Source organism: Chrysemys picta, chromosome 9, assembly GCF_011386835.1.
Source record: "Chrysemys picta bellii isolate R12L10 chromosome 9, ASM1138683v2, whole genome shotgun sequence".
NCBI classification, from domain to species: Eukaryota; Metazoa; Chordata; order Testudines; family Emydidae; genus Chrysemys; species Chrysemys picta.
The window spans coordinates 37,911,533-37,932,605 of NC_088799.1; the positions used below are offsets into that span (position 1 = coordinate 37,911,533).

At 47.4% G+C, this 21,073-nt stretch overlaps 3 protein-coding genes across 4 annotated transcripts in view; 1 reads left to right on the plus strand and 2 right to left on the minus strand.

Annotated features, from left to right (window-relative positions):
* SGPP2 (sphingosine-1-phosphate phosphatase 2) overlaps positions 1–21,073 on the minus strand; it is an 86,165-nt gene that overhangs the window by 57,709 nt on the left and 7,383 nt on the right. The window lies entirely within an intron of this gene.
* LOC135973695 (uncharacterized) lies at positions 13,280–15,821 on the minus strand. The gene is made up of 2 exons (XM_065558039.1): positions 14,844–15,821; positions 13,280–13,849 (listed from the first exon to the last, which is right to left on the minus strand). The coding sequence occupies exons 1-2, from the start codon at positions 15,418–15,420 to the stop codon at positions 13,374–13,376; spliced, it is 1,053 nt and encodes a 350-aa protein (XP_065414111.1). The 5' UTR covers positions 15,421–15,821; the 3' UTR covers positions 13,280–13,373.
* Positions 16,776–19,455, plus strand: LOC135973697 (uncharacterized). Its single transcript, XM_065558042.1, has 2 exons — positions 16,776–17,894; positions 18,889–19,455. The coding sequence occupies exons 1-2, from the start codon at positions 17,318–17,320 to the stop codon at positions 19,362–19,364; spliced, it is 1,053 nt and encodes a 350-aa protein (XP_065414114.1). The 5' UTR covers positions 16,776–17,317; the 3' UTR covers positions 19,365–19,455.

Genomic DNA, 21,073 nt, shown 5'->3' on the forward strand with positions numbered 1-21,073 from the left:
ATCCCTCTTGTACAGTCACCCTGTAAGACCTGGGTACCATTGTACCCCTCAGGATTCCCTTAGTTCACGTCACTCCTCCTGGTGTTTTTTCAATGGCTGGATCCTCACAGGAATTCCTGTCTGCGTGGCCAGTAGATAAGGCTGCGATTTAGTCACGGAGGTCATGGATTCCATGACTTCCAAAGACCTCCGTGACTTCAGCCAGCCCCGGCTGGGAGCTGCAAGGTTCCCCAGTGTTGCTCCAGGCAGGGGGAACCCCTGATTCTCTTTGGCAGGGGGGACCCCTGGAGCTCCTGGCTGCTGTGTGGGGGCAGAGGGGACCCCTGCAGCTCTGCACCTCTGTGGGGGGCAGGAGGAACTGCCCAGAGGGGAGCCAGCAGCAGAGGGGGAGCTCCCAGCCCACCCGCAGCTGTCCAGGCTTCTCATTTTATCATGGATATTTTTAGTAAAAATTAGGGACAGGTCATGGGATTCCATGAATATTTCATGATTCCCTGTGACCTGTTTGTGACTTTTACTAAAAATATCCGTGACAAAAATCTTAGCCTTACTGGTAGGTCATTGGCTAACCTGTTGTACTTTAGCACCTGATTCTTCTGATTGTTCTCTGTCCTCTCGATGTTATCACCATTCTTCTGGCTGCAACAGGCCTCCTCATTCATAGCAGGGTTTTGGGGCTTTGTCCCAGCATTGGACTGTTTTGGAACTCCTGTAAAGGGGTATTCCTATGTGCCAAAGATGCTTGCAAGGGATATGAAGCAGAAGAAACAGCCTTGTGTAACACTCTTAGCAGCTTTCACAGCTGATTCCACCTTGCCATTACTCTGTGAATATGCTGGGGAAGAGATGTGGTTGTCAAACTCCCATTTTCATGCAAGTTCCTTGAATTCTTCAAAGGCAAATTGGGGTCTGTTGTGGGTGAGTACTGTGCCCAGAATGCCATCTCTCTGTGAGCCTTCAGTTTCCCAAACACAGACTTGCTTCCTGTATCAGGTAGGGCATCAGCCTTCCAAAATGTTGAATAATAGTCCATTGTAATCAAGGTAAATAAATCCATTCTCACTTTTTCCCATGGTCAAGTGGGAAGCTCATGTGGTAAGTCTCTCTGCTGGTGGCTATCACACAACTGGCAGGTTCACACCTTTCTATAATGAAGTGGAGCTGTGTATTCATTCCTGGCCTGTAAACATACTCTTGAGCCCATATAAGGCTGCTGTCAATGCCCACGGGCAAGGCATGTATTTTTTGCATTATCTCCTTATATAATGAGTCTGGGACAACAGCTCTCTGTCCTCAAAATATGGTTCCATTCTGCACACTCGGCTCATCTTTAGTTTGAAAATATGGTTCTGCACCTACTGGTATGTGGCTTTTGTCGTCTGGCCACACTTCTAGTATCACTGTCTTGACTAATAGTGAGATGTCCCTTTCCATAACTTCTTTCACTTTCATCAGCTTCACTGTTGAAACTGGGAAATAGTGCAGCACATCAATGGATTCCATGTCCTGATCTCCTTCCCACAACTCGTGGATGCTGAATATATATGTCCTGCTCAGGGTGTCAACTACTACCAGCAATCATCCTGGACAATATCGGAGCTTCACCTGGTAGTGCTGGAGGTGTAGCAACATGTGCTGCAATCTCTAGAGCACGCAGAAGGGGCTTTGCCATGATTGTCTCCCGGGGTTTGTGGTCTGATTGCACTGGTACTGGATAACCATAGACGTTCTGATAGAATCGCTCCTCTCCAAATACCATAGTTCCATCATTCAATCCCTGACAGGGCTCTGCCGGCATAAGTGGATTATATAGTGTTGCTTGAATTTTCTTCTGTAATAAGCATACAGTTTCCACTCTGGGGTCTACATAGTCACAGCTTTCCTTCAAGGCAACCATCAGCTTTGAAAACATCCCCATATGCATTTAAAATTGTCTCCATTGTCCATACGACTCCCCTTTTTGCACTGCAGCTATAAAATTCAGACACTGCACCCTGATCAGATCCATGGCTTGTATGGCTATATTCCCCAAGAAGGGTCCATGGTGCTCATCATCCACCACCACAAACTTAAGTAGGTACTGTCTTATTTTTCAGGTCATTTACTATGAGGTCATATTTTCTTAGCAGCTACATTGTGCTCCCCTTGTACATTATTAGACTACGACTGCCCTTTGTGTGTGTGTGCACGAGTCCAGTTTACCCAAGGATACAAATTGCAGGAGGCCCCACTATCCAGCTGATATCACACAAGGCGTTTTTTCCCTATTAACGTGGAACATCTGTGTATGCAACGTTGCTTTCCTGTCCCAACAGCCTGAACCTGATTCACGATGCTGTCATTGCTGTCAGATGTACAAACTCTGCTCTTGCACACATTGCTAAAATGGTTCAGCTTACCACATTCCTTGCAATGTGGTCCTGGAGTGGGGCACTTATTTGCCAGCTCATGCACAGTAAATGCATCTCACACCAGGTATGGAACTCAGGCCACCTGCTTTCCTTTGCTGTTGTCTCACTGCATGTACGTCTGGGGGATGGGGAGAGGTTGTGCCTCGGAGGGCTTTCATCTTCTTGCAGCCTCTGCTGCAGACATGTATAAGAATCTGTCTAATATGAGATCGCCTTCCTGGTGCAGTGCTTCCACAGGTGATGATCCCAAGTGCTACAGACTATCCTGTCTGGAGTTAGTCTGTCACGTCCCCAAATTTGTATGTAGCAGTCACTGTGCATAAGGGTCCATTCCTTCCCCTTTTGATTGGTAACTAGTTAAAAAAACCTGTGTCCTTCCCTAGCTTTGTTCTGCTTTGGAGAGCAATAGGTCCTCAGGGCTTCTAGGACTGAGGCAGTGATGAGTTTGAGTGGTGCAGACCTCTCTGTCTTGTTCCCCAATAGGACAAAATAACAGTTTTACTTGCCTGCTGTTATCTTGCAGCATGGCCAGGTCTTACAGCTCTAACTCCCCCTTCTACTGGGGTCCATTGCTGAGCTAGGTTTGTGTCTGCAAAATCCAGGGATGAAGAGGGCTTCAGACCAAGTTCCATAGCTCATGCTGCCAGCTGCTGCACTTCAGGGAATGAACAGTGTGAGCATATTTCATTCACAGAGTAAAGCTGAATACAGGTTAAGCTGAACAAGTGGAACTTTATTTAGGGTTACCATTCGTCCGGATTCCCCCGGACATGTCCGGCTTTTTGAGCTAAAAATAGCGTCCGGGGGGAATTAGTAAATGTCCGGACTTCCCCCCCGCCCCCCCACGCAGAGCGAGCCGGCCGGATGGTGCCACTTACATGGGGCTCCGACAGCCAGAGAGACCCCTCCTCCACTTCTCCCTCCTCCTCTCTGCAGCAGAGATCACTCCCTGCATTCACAGATCGTCTCTGGCAGTTTGGAGCTCCTCCCCCGCTGCTCCCCAGCCTGCTGGGAGGAACGGCTCACAGAGACATTAGGCGAAGAAAGGCCAACAACAAGGGGGCCAGGGGGTCGGAGAAGGGGCAGGGAGGTTCTGGAGGGGGCAGTCAAGAGATGGGGGGGGGGGTCGGGAGTTCGGGGGGGGCTTTCTGGGAGGTGTGTGGATAAGGTTTTGGGCAGTCAGGGTACAGGTAGGGGGTAGGGTCCTGGGGGGCATTTGAGGGAGTCTTAGGAGGGGGCAGTTAGGGGACAAGGCACAGGGAGGCTCTCTTAATGGCTCTCCATGCGTCTCTGGACCCTCTCAGCTGTCGGGCTTGGACGGAAACATTGCCTGAGGGTAGTGAGAGAATGGGTTATCGGTGAGGTGGGGGTGGGCGTGAGCCCGGTCAATAGGGGCAACCCCTACCAAGATCTGAGCCTTTTCTCACACGCCCGTTAGAGCTCGACATTATGCTGTTTGGGACCCCTCTTTGAGGAAAGCCTCTGGATTGCAAGTCCAGCCGCTACCTCCTCGTGGTGAGAGTCGGTAACTGGCTTGGATAGCCAGGCGGATTGCGGAGGACGAACCCACATCCCACATTCAGTGGGGTGTGGGACGGGGTTGGGCAGCCCCATATGGTGCCACATGGATGCCCCCCTGGTAAGGGTTAGATTCCCCCTGGTAAGGGTTAGTTTCCCCCTGAGAAGGGTAAATCTTTTAGCTATGGAAAAAAGTAATTTATATTTTTATACCGGATTGGCGCTGGACCGGGTTAATAACGCCCCCGCTGTTGGCTTTGATGCCCCGGCTGACAGTGTTAAATATATTAGGGGTGTGATCAGGGTCGCTGGACCAATGGATAAAATGGTGTGGACTATAATGAAGTCTCATGAGAATGAGAGTGAGAATCAAGTCCTCCCAGTGGAGCATGGAGAGGAGGTAGAGGAGAATGTTTGTGATGATCGTGGTGAGGAGATTTTATCTATCTTACCGATGGTTTTTATAAGGGACACTTTTAATGATTTAACTATGGACAGTTTTAATCCAGATTTTAAGTATTTAAGTACATTTGATGATCCATATGTTAGGGAATCGGGATATCTTAATGCTCATTTAGTTAATGGGTCTAGTTTATTAAATCGTTTTAGACCAAGTACTGATTTTAATAGGGATCGTAATAAGGATCTTAACAGTACTGGTAGTAATATAAATATATTAGAAAGTAGTTCGTGGAAGGATGGGGTTTTTTATTTAGAGTATCCCGTTGATAGTTTTAATTGTCCAATATGTCCCCAGATATTACCAACATTTGGTAAATGGGCCAAACACATTAATGTGGTTCATAAAAGTAAAGCCATACGAGTTGTATGTAGTAAATGTGGAAAATCTTCTCAATATCATAATATAGCTTGCCACTACCCCAAGTGCATACCCAAGAAGGCGGATACCCCAATGAAGAGCCATACGTGCTCGGTCTGTGGGCTTGGTTTTCATACTAGATCTGGATTGAGCCAACACTGTAGACATAGACACCCTGCTGTGAGGAATGAGCAAAGAAAAGAAGATATGGCTGCTAAAAGTAAGATCAAAGAGGGATCGACTAGATCTCGTATATGGACCAAAGATGAGGTTGCGCAGCTTATACAGTTGGAAAGGAAATATATTGGGAAAAGGAATATAAATAAATGTATTGAGAGCGAGATGAGGACCAAAACGAATAAACAAATATCAGATAAAAGACGAGAATTAGCAAAGAAGAAGTTAGTGGTAACAGGAGATAGGGAGGAAGTGACTGAGGTAGAGGACATTAGAGTAAATATATTAGAAATTCCGCCCCCAAGAGAGAGGATTTTCCCACTAAAAGGACATCCAGAAGTGGATTTAGTGGAGAAAATATGTAAACGGGGAAAACAAAGTAGGGAGGGAAGAGAAATAATAAATAGTTTAGGGGAAATTGAAGGATTATTAAAGGAGGATTTAACAAAAGCTCTCGGATGGGCAATGTTGGAAAAATTATGTTATTCATTAGTAGAGGGAAAGGACCCTAGAAATGAAAGTCAAATAGAGTTGAGGAATAAAGGAAAAGGGAAGATGAGAAAGGAGGGGAGAAGGAAGCAATTTAATGCAATTAGGAGATATGCTACAAAGAAAGCTAAGTATAAATTCTATTAACAATTATTTGATAAGGATAGAAGAAGATTGACTCGCATTATAATGGGAGAGCCAGATAAGGCTAAGTGTGCTATCCCTATGAAAGAAATTGAGGAATACTATGTAAATATTTTGGGAACAATTGGACATGGTAATATGATAGGGTGGCCATCATCCACAGAGAATGCGGATAATGATATATTAATGAGTCCGATCTCTGTGGATGAGATTAGAATAGCTTTAAGAGAAATAAGAAAAGATAGTGCTCCTGGCCCAGATAAAGTAAAAGTGAGCAATTTGTGGGATATTTTTAATTTAGACTCTTTAATACTTACAAAAATTTTTAATATATGGTTTATAAATAGACAGGTACCAGATGAATTTAAGAAAAATAGAACGATTTTAATACCAAAGACACAAGATGAGGAGGAAATGAAGAAGTTAACATCTTGGAGACCATTGACAATTGGGTCAGTTTGGATTAGAATCTATACCAAAATATTAGCAAAAAGACTGGTGGAAACAGTTAAGATATGTAGTAGACAAAAAGGGTTTATATCCGCCCCGGGTGTGAGGAAAATATTGCTATATTAGATAATTTGAATAAAGGGGCTAAACGAAATGGGAATGAAATTGCAATAGTGTTCGTAGATCTGGCTAAAGCATTTGATTCTGTGGGACACGGACATATAATAGCCGGGTTGAGAAGATTTGGTATAGATGAACATTTTATAGATATTATTAGGGATCTTTATGATAATTGCACAACTAGGGTATGGGTGGGTGATGAAGCTACTGAGTCTATTTTAATTAGGAGGGGGGTCAAGCAGGGTGACCCGTTGTCCCCAATTTTGTTTAATATTGCTATGGATCCCCTTTTAACTAGATTAGAAGTAGAAGGAAGTGGTTTTTATGTTAAGGGTAATAGTGTCACGTCATTGGCTTTTGCCGATGATGTGGCAATTTTAAGTAGCTCATACAAAGGAATGATCAAAAATTTGGGTATCTTAGAGGAGTTTTGTAAAAATATAATCTCTCTGTTAATGTGAAGAAAACGAAAGGCTTTCATATTTTAACTAAACATAAAACCTATGTAGTTAATCCTAAGGATAATTGGCAGATAGGGTCAGAGGAGATTGAATATGTTCAACCAGGGGATTTTGAAAAATATTTAGGGGCTAGAATAGATCCCTGGATAGGTGTAGGGGGACCGGTACTTAAAGAAAAATTGAAAGATTGGAGTGAGAATTTAATTAAGGCCCCATTAAAACCGGCCCAAAAAATATTAATTTAACAGACATACATCTTACCGAAGCTATTTTATAATCTTCTTTTAATAGAACCCCCTTTTAATCTTTTAGACGATCTTGATGTGTTAGTTAGAAAAATAGTTAGAGATTTTACATTTACCTCAGTGTACCACAGACGGGATATTTTATTCTAGAGGTAGGGATGGTGGTTTAGCTCTCACTAAGTTTAGTGTGCAAATCCCAAATATGTTAATTCGTAAATGGAGGAGACATATTGTCTCGAGAGATGATCGGATGGACCTATCTTATCTATATGCAGGAGAAAATCTTGTGGATAAAATATTGTCATTTAGTGCAGTAACATCTCATCCCAAGAAATGGAGGGAAGAGGAATTTCTAAGATGGTCGGAACTGAGATGTCAGGGAATAGGGATAAAATATTTTTAAAATGATTTAATTAGTAATTCGATTTTTAGAAACTCTAGTAAAGTTAAATCGTCAGCGTATATCGCAGCATTGCAGCTTAGGGCAAATATTTATCCTACTAGGGAGACATTAGCAAGAGGAAGAGGAGGTGTGAATGCTCTTTGTAGATGGTGCGGTAAAGTGCGGGAGACTGTTCCCCATATCTCAGGACAATGTTATAAGACTAAGAATGCTAGGATAAAAAGGCATAATAGAGTAGTGTCTGCAGTTGTAGATAAGGTTGGTAAATTAGGGTGGAAGGCAATGATAGAGCCCCATTTGAGAAATAGTAAGGGTGAGTTAAGAAAGCCGGATATTATATTTATAAAAGGAGATACAGCAGTGGTGGTTGATGTTACAGTGCGATGGGAGGATAATGCCGGAAGTTTGGAACAAGCCCACAGTGAGAAGGTGGCTTATTATCTTGAGTTAGAGGAAGAAATTAAAAACTTAACGGGAGGTAAAAATATCCACTTCTTTGGTTTTGTGCTTGGGGCGCGTGGCAAGTGGAGTGAAGGTAATAATGCTTTGTTACAATTATTGGGAATGGACAGAAGTAAAAATTTTAAGGAGAGTATATGTAGACTTGTTTTATATTCCACTATTGGTATGATGGCTATATTCAGTGACAGGTAAAGATCCCGGAGTTTCCATTCCGTGTATCTTGCCAAAACTAAATTTTAGCTATTTTGGTTTCCATGCTCTAAATTTTCAAATTTTTAATATTGTTTTGAACATTAACATATTTAGTGTTATTTAATATCTGTCCTTCAATAGAATGGTTTTAACTATATAATAAATACTTATTAATGGATGAAATTCCAATTTAAATTATTAGTTTATTTTTTTTTTTAACTACTGGATGTGGATGCGGACTGGCCGCGTATAGTAACCAGGAAAGGGCAGGTAGTCACGCCTGTACATAAATAGGGGGTGGGGTTCTGGAGGGCAGCTAGGAGCAGGGGTCCCAGGAGGGGGCAGTCAGGGGACAAGGAGCGGGGGGGGGTTGGGAGTTCTGGGGGCGGGCTGTCAGGGGGCAGGGGTGGGGAGAGGGATCGGAGCAGTCAGGGGACAGGGAGCAGAGGGGTTTAGATGGGTTGGGAGTTCGGGGGGGGCTGTCAGGGGGTGGAGAGTGGTTGGATGGGGCGTGGGAGTCCCAGGGGTCTGTCTGGGGGTGGGGGGGTGGATAAGGGTTGGGGCAGTCAGGGTACAGATAGGGGGTACAGTCCTGGGGGGCATTTGTGTGTGGGGGGTCTTAGGAGGGGGCAGTCAGGGGACAAGAGGCAGGGAGGCTTAGGTAGGGGGTGGAGTCCTGGGGGGCAGTTAGGGGCAGGGGTCCCAGGAGGAGGCAGTCAGGGGACAAGGAGCGGGGGGAGGGTTGGGAGTTCTGAGGGGGGGAAGTGGGAGGGGCAGGGGCGGGGCCAGGGCAGGACGGGGGCGGGGCTCCTCCCGTCCTCTTTTTTGCTTGCTGAAATATGGTAACCCTAACTTTATTAAACCCTGTGCTCTGCTCTGTCCATGTGGCTGAGTTGCTTCCAGCCTAACTCCCCCATCCCCCACATTTTCTACTTTTCAATATGTAATATTTTCTCCTCTTAATCAGTTCTGAGATTTTCCTTCATTTCTGGTTCCACCAGAAAAAAAACACAAAACTCAGGTCTTCAATGACACATTCGTCCCTGAGCATAGATCTTTTAGATAGAAAATTACCAACTGATCCAACATAAAAGCTAAATTTGGAGAAGTCTCTAGTAATACCAACTATCTCATCTACCAGGTCATGTGTCAGGCCAAGGACACAGCCTGTGCAACTAAGAACATCCCCCACAGTCACCTTTTCCCTGAAACTCCAGTGTGAAAACAAAGCTATTCAACGGATTCTTTTTTATCGCTGATTAACTCAAATCAAAAGATTGCTATTAAAGAAGCTGTGTGTGTGTATATATATGTGTGTGTATGTGTGTGTATATATATGTGTGTGTATGTGTGTGTGTATATATATAAAGCTGTGTATATTTTTGATAAGCGTGGAAGGTGCATCCCTCAGCCTTGTGGGAGGTATCCAATGTGGTGTTTGGGGGTCACAAAATTTGAACAACCTTGTAATAGACTGTAGGAAATAGCATTGCAAAGAAGGCTTTGCACATTCTTAAGCACCAACTGAAAGGCAGATCCTTGTTTTGGAAGGAACAAGAAAGGAAGGGAAAGGAGTTGAATGATTTATTTGCTCCCTACTTGCCTTGTTGTTTCCTTATTGCACAAAAGAACTATTCCTCCATATTTTCATTAGAGGAGGAAAAACAGGTTTGTCCCACAGGCTGAGAGGTACCAAAGGAGCCTACATTTGAAATGTTTTAGCAAGTCTGGTTTTCCTCATTCCTCACACTACTTCTGTTAGAGCCAAAACATCTGAGGAATGGAAAAAATCCTGTTTTTAAGAAAAAATTAGATGGTGAAAACTTAAGATATAGGGAGAGAGATTACAGAATTAGACTAAAATCCCCATCATCCTGATTTCAAGATATGGCCAACAGAAGAAATTTGTGAACTCAGTTGTGCTCCAGACATCTAAAATGAAAAGATCACCAGCAGCATATTTGGACAGGAAAACTACTTGCCTTAGACCAGTGGTTCTCAATCTATTCTCTAGCAAGATCCCCTCCTCCAGCTCTTTCCCCCACCCCACCCCCCAAACACACTTTAATGCCTCTCATCTCACCACCCCTTTGTTTTTATTTTGGCAGGGATGGAGAGGAAAGTTGACTGGTCTATTGTGGAGAGCTGTAAGGCTGCAAGTTACTTCAGGAGAGCCTGAGGAGGAATACATACACTCGCCTTTTCTAATACGTCCAAGTGTTTGCTATTTCTCAGTTTGTTGGCTTTTTGTGGATGACACAATGCAACTGTGTAAGAGGATCATCCTCATTCACTGGTAGAAAAACCAGCATGGAAGGTGAAGGTTTTGGGGTGGTTGTTTTGTTTCTTTTTTAAATACAGAAAGTTCTCTCAATGTTTTGGCTTCAAAAGTCAACTCTAAGCTTGAAATTTCACTATGAAAGTTTGTCATTTGCTACCAACTGTGATGTATTTTTAGCCTGTGGCTCAATTAATATTGTTCATTTGCCTATAACACAAGGTTTTTTATTTTCATGACAATTTGATGAGTGAAACAAGGCAGCAAGATTTCAGAGAAACCGGCAAGGCAAAATTTGATAGTCACATTTCCACTTTCAGGTAGGTACCTAATTTATTTCCTCCAGTGTAGTGCAACAAATTTTGTAAGTTCATTGATATGGGCGAGGGGAAATTGGTTTCCTTTACACCTGAATTTAAAATTCTAAATCAAAATATTTTTCTATGCTTGGACTAAGGTAAAGCTTTAATATGGTTTAAGAAGATGGCTGTGGTCCCAGGTAGACTCTCCTGGGCAAAGCCATGTTATTACCAGGTTAGTGAACTGTGCTCTACTTTTAGCTGTGACAGTAGCATTGATGTGCATTAACTTCATATACAGTAAGAGTGATCCATTGTTGATGATGGTTGTAGACAGCAACATAGGTGCTGGAACTAAGAGTGTTGCAGCACCCCCTGGCTTGAAGTGGTTTCCATCATATACAGGATTTACAGTTTGGTTCAATGGCTCTCAGCACCCCCACTATAAAAATTGTTCCAGCACCACTGGAAGCAAGTCCTTCCTTCACTCTTAGGCCTTGTCTACACTACGAGAGTAGTTCGATTTTACTTGCATCGAATTTTTGTAATCGATATTGCAAAGTCGAACGTGTGTGTCCACACTAAGGACAGTAATTCGACTTTGTGCGTCCACACTAACGGTGATAGCGTCGACATTCGAAGCGGTGCACTGTGGTCAGCTATCCCACAGTTCCCGCAGTCCCCTCTGCCCATTGGAATTCTGGGTGTAGCCGGCAATGCCTTCTGGGTAACAAAATGAGTCGAGGGTGCTTTTGGGAAACTGTCGTCATCCGTCCATCACTCCCGCCCTCCCTCCCTGAAAGCGCCGGCGGGAAAACAGTTCGCGCGCTTTTCCAGTCATTGACAGCGCGGACGCCACTGTACTCCGAGCATGGAGCCCGCTGCGACCATCGCTGCAGTTGTGGCCGCTCTCAACGTCTCGCAGCTTATCATAAAGGTTTCCCTGAGGCAGATGCAGAAAAGTCAGGCAAGGAGGCTACGGCACCGCGGTGATGTCCTGAAGTCTGAGAGTAGCACAGACCTGTCAGAAAGCAGGCGACCCAGCGCCGAGGACATCACAGTGGCAATGGGTCATGTTGATGCCGTGGAACGGCGATTCTGGGCACGGGAGACAAGCACTGAGTGGTGGGACCGCATAGTGCTGCAGGTCTGGGATGAATCCCAGTGGCTGCGAAACTTTCGCATGCGGAAGGGAACTTTCCTGGAACTTTGTGAGTTGCTGTCCCCTGCCCTGAAGCGCAGTGACACCCGGTTGCGAGCTGCACTGAGTGTACAGAAGCGAGTGGCCATAGCCCTGTGGAAGCTTGCAACGCCAGACAGCTACCGGTCAGTCGCGAACCAGTTTGGGGTGGGCAAATCTACCGTGGGGGTTGTTGTGATGCAAGTAGCGAAGGCAATCGTTGATGTACTGCTGCCAAAGGTAGTGACCCTGGGAAACGTGGAGGCGATCATAGATGGCTTCGCAGCGATGGGATTCCCAAACTGCGGTGGGGCCATAGATGGAACTCACATCCCTATCCTGGCACCGGACCACCAGGCCACCCAGTACATTAACCGAAAGGGATACTTTTCCATGGTGCTGCAAGCACTGGTGGACCACAGGGGACGTTTTACCAACATCTACGTGGGATGGCCGGGCAAGGTTCATGACGCTCGTGTTTTCAGGAACTCTGGTCTGTTTAGACGGCTGCAACAAGGTATTTACTTCCCGGACCACAAAATAACTGTTGGGGATGTGGAGATGCCTATAGTCATCCTCGGGGACCCAGCCTACCCGCTAATGCCCTGGCTCATGAAGCCCTATACTGGCGCCCTGGACACTGAAAAAGAACTCTTCAACTACCGGCTGAGCAAGTGCAGAATGGTGGTGGAGTGTGCTTTTGGCCGTCTCAAGGGGAGATGGAGAAGCTTACTGACTCGCTGTGATCTCAGCGAAACCAATATCCCCATTGTTATAGCAGCTTGCTGTGTGCTCCACAATCTCTGTGAGAGCAAGGGGGAGACCTTTATGGCGGGGTGGGAGGTTGACGAAAATAGCCTGGCTGGTGATTACTCACAGCCAGACAGCCGGGCGATTAGAAGAGACCAGCGGGAAGCGCTGTGCATCCGGGAGGCTTTGAAAGCAAAGTTCCTGAGTGAGCAGGGTAACCTGTGATTTTATAGTTTGTGTACTGAGAAGCTAAACCTGCCCCCGTTTCTTTACCCAGGTAATGTTGACTATCCTATCCAGTTACATACCCCCTTCACCCCCCCTCCAACACACGTGTCGAAATAAAAATAGTTCTACTTTGTTAAAGCACACCGTTTTCTTTAATACTGTTTTAGCGGGAATTTTTTAAAACTGGGACGCAGACTGTGGTGCGGGGCGGGTCTAGTGTTGTGATGCGAATGCAGCTTCTAAACTCAAGGATTGACAGGCTCCGCTGCGGTGGGATGCTTGTTTCAACGGAGCCTGTCAACCCTCCTGATCGGGACTGTGTGTATGGGAGGTCTATTTGACTTTGTGGCAGGGGGAGGACGGTTACAGATCCCATGCTGTGTGGCTCTGTGATCCTGTCTAAGGACCGGCGCTTAAGATCTGTAACTGCCCTCCCCCGCCACAAAGTCACAGAGCAACCCACCCCCCCCAACATTACATCAAAACAACCTCCCAGACTAACCGGGGCAACTAGTCACTGCATCACTGCACTGTGTATGTGCCCTGCTGCTGTGCCTGCCCCCGACTATGTACCCTGCCAAAGGAGACTGTCCTGTCCAATTTCCAACCCCCTTTCCCCTCCTCCTCCAAAAGAACATGATTGAAACAGTAGTTAACAGAAACGAATTTTTTATTATCAACTACACATGGCATTGGGAGGTGAAACTTGGACGTGGGCTTGTGTCAGGCGGGAAGGAAAGAACTTTTCAAATTTTGGGAAATGAGAGCCTTCTGCTACTAGAGCTCTCTGCAGGGGTGGAGTGAGAGTTAGCAGGGACTCTGCCGCCTCTCCTTCTTTGCACTTTGGGTGAGGTGGGTATGGGACTTGGTGGCGGGGGAGGGCGGTTAGAGATGGACTGCAGCGGGGCTCTGTCCTCCTGCCTCCGTTCCTGCAGAACATCCACAAGGCGCCGGAGCGTGTCCGTTTGCTCCCTCAGTAGTCCAAGCAGCGTTTGAGTCGCCTGCTGGTCTTCCTGCCGCCACCTCTCCTCCCGATCCATGTTGGCTTGGTGCATTCGGGTCAAGTTCTCCCGCCACTGGGTCTGCTGTGCTGCCTGGGCTTGGGAAGAGGCCATAAGCTCAGAGAACATGTCCTCCCGTGTCCTCTTCTTCCTACGCCTAATCCGCGCTAGCCTCTGGGAGTGTGATTCCAGGCTAGGTTGTGAGACAGTCGCAGACGGGGCTGTGGAAATGGGAAAAAGGGAGTGAATTCCTCTGAAAGATAAATGTAGTTGTGAACAAAGAACATAGTCTTTCTCTGTGAACAAGACCATGCACAGCACCTTTCACATGCGCACTCAGCACAAGGTCGAATTCTCGGCCTTCGCATTCTGTGCCTGGGGTCTTGAACAGCACATTTGAGAAGCGAGGCAGCACAACGGAATTTCTGTTGCAGGCAGACATGGTAAGCCGTACACTTGTGGCAGTTTAAAACTTTTATATTACCACTGGCCTCATTTCACATTTAAATCAATGTCAGTCCCTGCTGCCAGCAATCCGGCAAGCGGGAACTCTGCCCCTGTCCCACCCCCTCGCGGCTGTCCCCGGGAATGATCCCTTTCGGCTGCCCCTCTCCCGCCTCCACCGCGTGGCTGCAAACCAGCGGTGACAGTTCTGTAAAGGAACGGGAAAGCAGTCCCAACACTAACATTCCCCTACCTAATTAAAAGCAGGTCACCATGGCCGACATCACCCTGATGAGGATCTCCGAGAGCGACAAAGAGAGAATGCTCCGGGAAAGCCTCCAAAGACCAGGGCCGTATGCCGCCCTGCTGTGCAGAGCAATGATCCCCGAGTACCTGATAATCTCGTGGCGCGGCAACGTGTCGTACTTCGGAGGACCCAATAAGGCCGCTCTCCCCAAGAACCTCATGCAACGGCTTTCAAGTTACCTCCAGGAGAGCTTCATCGAGATGTCCCAGGAGGATTACTGCTCTATCCCCGCACATATAGACCGCATTTTACTGTAGCTGCAGTAGCAGGGAATACACAGTAGAGCGGCTTGTGCAGGACAATCACTGAAAACCGGACATTGCTAGATTTCTTTTCAAAACTTGCACTGCCCCTTACTAAACCGTTAAGCGCCTAGGGCACACTAATCATGAACAACCCATTCTTTTAATTGTTAATATTCCTGTTTTGTTAAAAATAAATGTTTAGATGTTTACAACACTTACTGGCTGATCCTTCACCAGATTCTGTGTCCGGGGTAATGGCTGGGGACGCTTCGTAGGGGATCTCTGTAAGGGTGATGAAGAGATCCTGGCTGTCGGGGAAATCAGCGTTGTGAGAGCTGCCAACTGCCTCGCCCTCCTCATCTCCTTCCTCATCTTCCCCGTCCCCTAACATGTCTGAGGAACCGGCCGTGGACAGTATCCCATCCTCAGAGTCCACGGTCACTGGTGGGGTAGTGGTGGCGGCAGCACCGAGGATGGAATGCAGTGCCTCGTAGAAACGGGATGTCTGGGGATGGGATCCGGAGCGTCCGTTTGCCTCTTTGGTCTTCTGGTAGCCTTGTCTCAGCTCCTTGATTTTCACGCGGCACTGCGTTGCATCCCGGCTGTATCCTCTCTCTGCCATGTCTTTAGAGATCTTCTCGTAGATCTTTGCATTCCTTCTTTTGGATCGCAGCTCGGAAAGCACGGACTCATCGCCCCACACAGCGATGAGATCCAAGACTTCACGATCAGTCCATGCTGGGGCTCTCTTTCTATTCCCAGACTGCACGGCCATCACTGCTGGAGAGCTCTGCATCGTTGCCAGTGCTGCTGTGCTCGCCACGATGTCCAGACAGGAAATGAGATTCAAACTGGCCAGACAGGAAAAGGAATTCAAATTCAAATTTTCCCGGGGCTTTTCCTGTGTGGCTGGTCAGAGCATCCGAGCTCGCACTGCTGTCCAGAGCGTCAACAGAGTGGTGCACTGTGGGATAGCTCCCGGAGCTATTAGCGTCGATTTCCATCCACACCTAGCCTAATTCGACATGGCCATGTCGAATTTAGCGCTACTCCCCTCGTCGGGGAGGAGTACAGAAGTCGAATTAAAGAGACCTCTATGTCGAACTAAATAGCATCGCAGTGTGGACGGGTGCAGGGTTAATTCGATTTAACGGCGCTAACTTCGACATAAACGCCTAGTGTAGACCAGGCCTTAGCAACATCATTAGTTGCTAGTGTAGACCAGCCCAAACTGATTCAAAAAGTTATAGGAAGTGTCACTGAGGCCAGGAGAGCAGTAGTTAGCAACCACTGTCAGCACTGCATCATCTTCCTACTATCTAGAGACCCTAATGATCTATCAACACTGAAGAGAAGCTATTAGAACCACAAATTCAGGCACCTGCAAAGGTGACTAGACCCTTCAAATCCACGAGTGCTCATAACTACACAGTTCTGCCAGTAGCACTGAGTGCACCTTCATCAAGGCTTAACAATACATCAATTCACTACACATCAGCATGCTGCCAGGTTCAAGGAAAACTGGCATTGCAGGTGCACTGTTGTAACTGAACCTCCCAGTTCCTTCCCCCAATGCTTAGAGCATTGTATCATCTTCTCCATACAGCAGCTCCTTTCCCCCTTTTAAACAGGCTAATCCTAACCAAGGAACTCTGTCATCACTGAACAGTGCTTATTGGAAACAGACCACGGAATGCAATACAAATGTTTAATGCATATTTTAATACAGTATAATTGGACTGGTGAAAGCCATGGTATTGTCTTCTCCTGTAAAATGAAAGATGACACTGATTAGACTCCTCTTACATACTACATAAGAGGGCAGGGAAGGAGAGAATGTAGTTTGATATTGCAACATTAAAAACTTATCTTAATATGAATCAGAATTGGTAGACATCAGGTAACTGCAGTAATTTACATATCCCAGACACCTTTCAGAAAAACACAAGGAACATAACTGACCTCCAGTAAGACAAACAACAAAACTGTCACTAAACAATGACCTACACACGGTTGCTCCAGATAAACTAAACCGTTTTAAAACCAGTGCAAATCCCTATTGGTAACTTTAATTTAATTTAGGTTTAAACCTGGATTTGAATTTAGCTAGTACAGGTAGATTTAATTATGCAAGCTACACAGAACCATTTTAAACAGGTGTTTCCCACAAAGGGTTTTGCACCAGTTTAAGCTAAATTATTCTTCGCAGATTTTAATTAAGCCTGGTGCAACTCGTGCATGTGTAAACAAGGCTTAAGCAAAGCTACCCACCCAACCTTAAGAAATCCTAGACCTCAGGCCTGGTCTACACTAGGCGTTTATGTCGAAGTTAGCGCCGTTACATCGAATTAACCCTGCACCCGTCCACACTGCGATGCTATTTAGTTCGACATAGAGGTCTCTTTAATTCGACTTCTGTACTCCTCCCCGACGAGGGGAGTAGCGCTAAATTCGACATGGCCATGTCGAATTAGGCTAGGTGTGGATGGAAATCAACGCTAATAGCTCCGGGAGCTATCCCACAGTGCACCACTCTGTTGACGCTCTGGACAGCAGTGCGAGCTCGGATGCTCTGACCAGCCACACAGGAAAAGCCCCGGGAAAATTTGAATTGGAATTCCTTTTCCTGTCTGGCCAGTTTGAATCTCATTTCCTGTCTGGACATCGTGGCGAGCACAGCAGCACTGGCAACGATGCAGAGCTCTCCAGCAGTGATGGCCGTGCAGTCTGTGAATAGAAAGAGAGCCCCAGCATGGACTGATCGTGAAGTCTTGGATCTCATCGCTGTGTGGGGCGATGAGTCCGTGCTTTCTGAGCTGCGATCCAAAAGAAGGAATGCAAAGATCTACGAGAAGATCTCTAAAGACATGGCAGAGAGAGGATACAGCCGGGATGCAACGCAGTGCCGCGTGAAAATCAAGGAGCTGAGACAAGGCTACCAGAAGACCAAAGAGGCAAACGGACGCTCCGGATCCCATCCCCAGACATCCCGTTTCTACGAGGCACTGCATTCCATCCTCGGTGCGGCCGCCACCACTACCCCACCAGTGACCGTGGACTCTGAGGATGGGATACTGTCCACGGCCGGTTCCTCGGACATGTTAGGGGACGGGGAAGATGAGGAAGGAGATGAGGAGGGCGAGGCAGTCGGCAGCTCTCACAACGCTGATTTCCCCGACAGCCAGGATCTCTTCATCACCCTTACAGAGATCCCCTACGAAGCGTCCCGAGCCGTTACCCCGGACACAGAATCTGGTGAAGGATCAGCCAGTAAGTGTTGTAAACATCTAAACATTTATTTTAAACAAAACAGGAATATTAACAATTAAAAGAATGGGTTGTTCATGATTAGTGTGCCCTAGGCGCTTAACGGTTTAGTAAGGGGCAGTGCAAGTTTTGAAAAGAAATCTAGCAATGTCCGGTTTTCAGTGATTGTCCTGCACAAGCCGCTCTACTGTTTATTCCCTGCTACTGCAGCTACAGTAAAATGCGGTCTATGTGTCCGGGGATAGAGCAGTAATCCTCCTGGGACATCTCGATGAAGCTCTCCTGGAGGTAACTTGAAAGCCGTTGCATGAGGTTCTTGGGGAGAGCGGCCTTATTGGGTCCTCCGAAGTACGACACGTTGCCGCGCCACGAGATTATCAAGTACTCCGGGATCATTGCTCTGCACAGCAGGGCGGCATACGGCCCTGGTCTTTGGAGGCTTTCCCGGAGCATTCTCTCTTTGTCGCTCTCGGAGATCCTCATCAGGGTGATGTCGGCCATGGTGACCTGCTTTTAATTAGGTAGGGGAATGTTAGTGTTGGGACTGCTTTCCCATTCCTTTACAGAACTGTAACCGCTGGTTTGCAGCCACGCGGTGGAGGCGGGAGAGGGGCAGCCGAAAGGGATCGTTCCCGGGGACAGCCGCGAGGGGGTGGGACAGGGGCAGAGTTCCCGCTTGCCGGATTGCTGGCAGCAGGGACTGACATTGATTTAAATGTGAAATGAGGCCAGTGGTAATATAAAAGTTTTAAACTGCCACAAGTGTACGGCTTACCATGTCTGCCTGCAACAGAAATTCCGTTGTGCTGCCTCGCTTCTCAAATGTGCTGTTCAAGACCCCAGGCACTGAATGCGAAGGCCGAGAATTCGACCTTGTGCTGAGTGCGCATGTGAAAGGTGCTGTGCATGGTCTTGTTCACAGAGAAAGACTATGTTCTTTGTTCACAACTACATTTATCTTTCTTAGGAATTCACTCCCTTTTTCCCATTTCCACAGCCCCGTCTGCGACTGTCTCACAACCTAGCCTGGAATCACACTCCCAGAGGCTAGCGCGGATTAGGCGTAGGAAGAAGAGGACACGGGAGGACATGTTCTCTGAGCTTATGGCCTGTTCCCAAGCCCAGGCAGCACAGCAGACCCAGTGGCGGGAGAACTTGACCCGAATGCACCAAGCCAACATGGATCGGGAGGAGAGGTGGCGGCAGGAAGACCAGCAGGCGACTCAAACGCTGCTTGGACTACTGAGGGAGCAAACGGACACACTCCGGCGCCTTGTGGATGTTCTGCAGGAACGGAGGCAGGAGGACAGAGCCCCGCTGCAGTCCATCTGTAACCGCCATCCCCCGCCACCAAGTCCCATACCCACCTCACCCAAAGTGCAAAGAAGGAGAGGCGGCAGAGTCCCTGCTAACTCTCACTCCACCCCTGCAGAGAGCTCTAGTAGCAGAAGGCTCTCATTTCCCAAAATTTGAAAAGTTCTTTCCTTCCCGCCTGACAGAAGCCCACGTCCAAGTTTCACCTCCCAATGCCATGTGTAGTTGATAATAAAAAATTCGTTTCTGTTAACTACTGTTTCAATCATGTTCTTTTGGAGGAGGAGGGGAAAGGGGGTTGGTAATTGGACAGGACAGTCTCCTTTGGCAGGGTACATAGTCGGGGGCAGGCACAGCAGCAGGGCACATACACAGTGCAGTGATGCAGTGACTAGTTACCCCGGTTAGTCTGGGAGGTTGTTTTCATGTTATGTTGGGGGGGGGGTTGCTCTGTGACTTTGTGGCGGGGGAGGGCAGTTACAGATCTTGAGCGCCGGTCCTTAGGCAGGATCACAGAGCCACACAGCAGGGGATCTGTAACCGTCCTCCCCCTGCCACAAAGTCAAATAGACCCCCCATACACACAGTCCCGATCAGGAGGGGTGACAGGCTCCGTTGAAACAAGCATCCCACCGCAGCGGAGCCTGTCAATCCTTGAGTTTAGAAGCTGCATTCGCGTCACAACACTACACCCGCTCCGCACCACAGTCTGCGTCCCAGTTTTAAAAAATTCCCGCGAAAACAGTATTAAAGAAAACGGTGTGCTTTAACAAAGTAGAACTATTTTTATTTCGACACGTGTGTTGGAGGGGGGGGTGAAGGGGGTATGTAACTGGATAGGATAGTCAACATTACCTGGGTAAAGAAACGGGGGCAGGTTTAGCTTCTCAGTACACAAACTATAAAGTCACAGGTTACCCTGCTCACTCAGGAACTTTGCTTTCAAAGCCTCCCGGATGCACAGCGCTTCCCGCTGGTCTCTTCTAATCGCCCGGCTGTCTGGCTGTGAGTAATCACCAGCCAGGCTATTTTCCTCAACCTCCCACCCCGCCATAAAGGTCTCCCCCTTGCTCTCACAGAGATTGTGGAGCACACAGCAAGCTGCTATAACAATGGGGATATTGGTTTCGCTGAGATCACAGCGAGTCAGTAAGCTTCTCCATCTCCCCTTGAGACGGCCAAAAGCACACTCCACCACCATTCTGCACTTGCTCAGCCGGTAGTTGAAGAGTTCTTTTTCAGTGTCCAGGGCGCCAGTATAGGGCTTCATGAGCCAGGGCATTAGCGGGTAGGCTGGGTCCCCGAGGATGACTATAGGCATCTCCACATCCCCAACAGTTATTTTGTGGTCCGGGAAGTAAATACCTTGTTGCAGCCGTCTAAACAGACCAGAGTTCCTGAAAACACGAGCGTCATGAACCTTGCCTGGCCATCCCACGTAGATGTTGGTAAAACGTCCCCTGTGGTCCACCAGTGCTTGCAGCACCATGGAAAAGTAGCCCTTTCGGTTAATGTACTGGGTGGCCTGGTGGTCCGGTGCCAGGATAGGGATGTGAGTTCCATCTATGGCCCCACCGCAGTTTGGGAATCCCATCGCTGCGAAACCATCTATGATCGCCTCCACGTTTCCCAGGGTCACTACCTTTGGCAGCAGTACATCAACGATTGCCTTCGCTACTTGCATCACAACAACCCCCACGGTAGATTTGCCCACCCCAAACTGGTTCGCGACTGACCGGTAGCTGTCTGGCGTTGCAAGCTTCCAGAGGGCTATGGCCACTCGCTTCTGTACACTCAGTGCAGCTCGCAACCGGGTGTCACTGCGCTTCAGGGCAGGGGACAGCAACTCACAAAGTTCCAGGAAAGTT

Bases quoted from the DNA above. Each gene is read 5' to 3' on its own strand.
- LOC135973695 (XM_065558039.1), bottom strand. From the start codon at position 15,420: ATGCAGAGCTCTCCAGCAGTGATGGCCGTGCAGTCTGGGAATAGAAAG. The intron at 13,850-14,843 runs GTAAGTGTTGTA...CCATTTCCACAG, and splicing joins ATCTGGTGAAGGATCAGCCA to CCCCGTCTGCGACTGTCTCA.
- LOC135973697 (XM_065558042.1), top strand. From the start codon at position 17,318: ATGCAGAGCTCTCCAGCAGTGATGGCCGTGCAGTCTGTGAATAGAAAG. The intron at 17,895-18,888 runs GTAAGTGTTGTA...CCATTTCCACAG, and splicing joins ATCTGGTGAAGGATCAGCCA to CCCCGTCTGCGACTGTCTCA.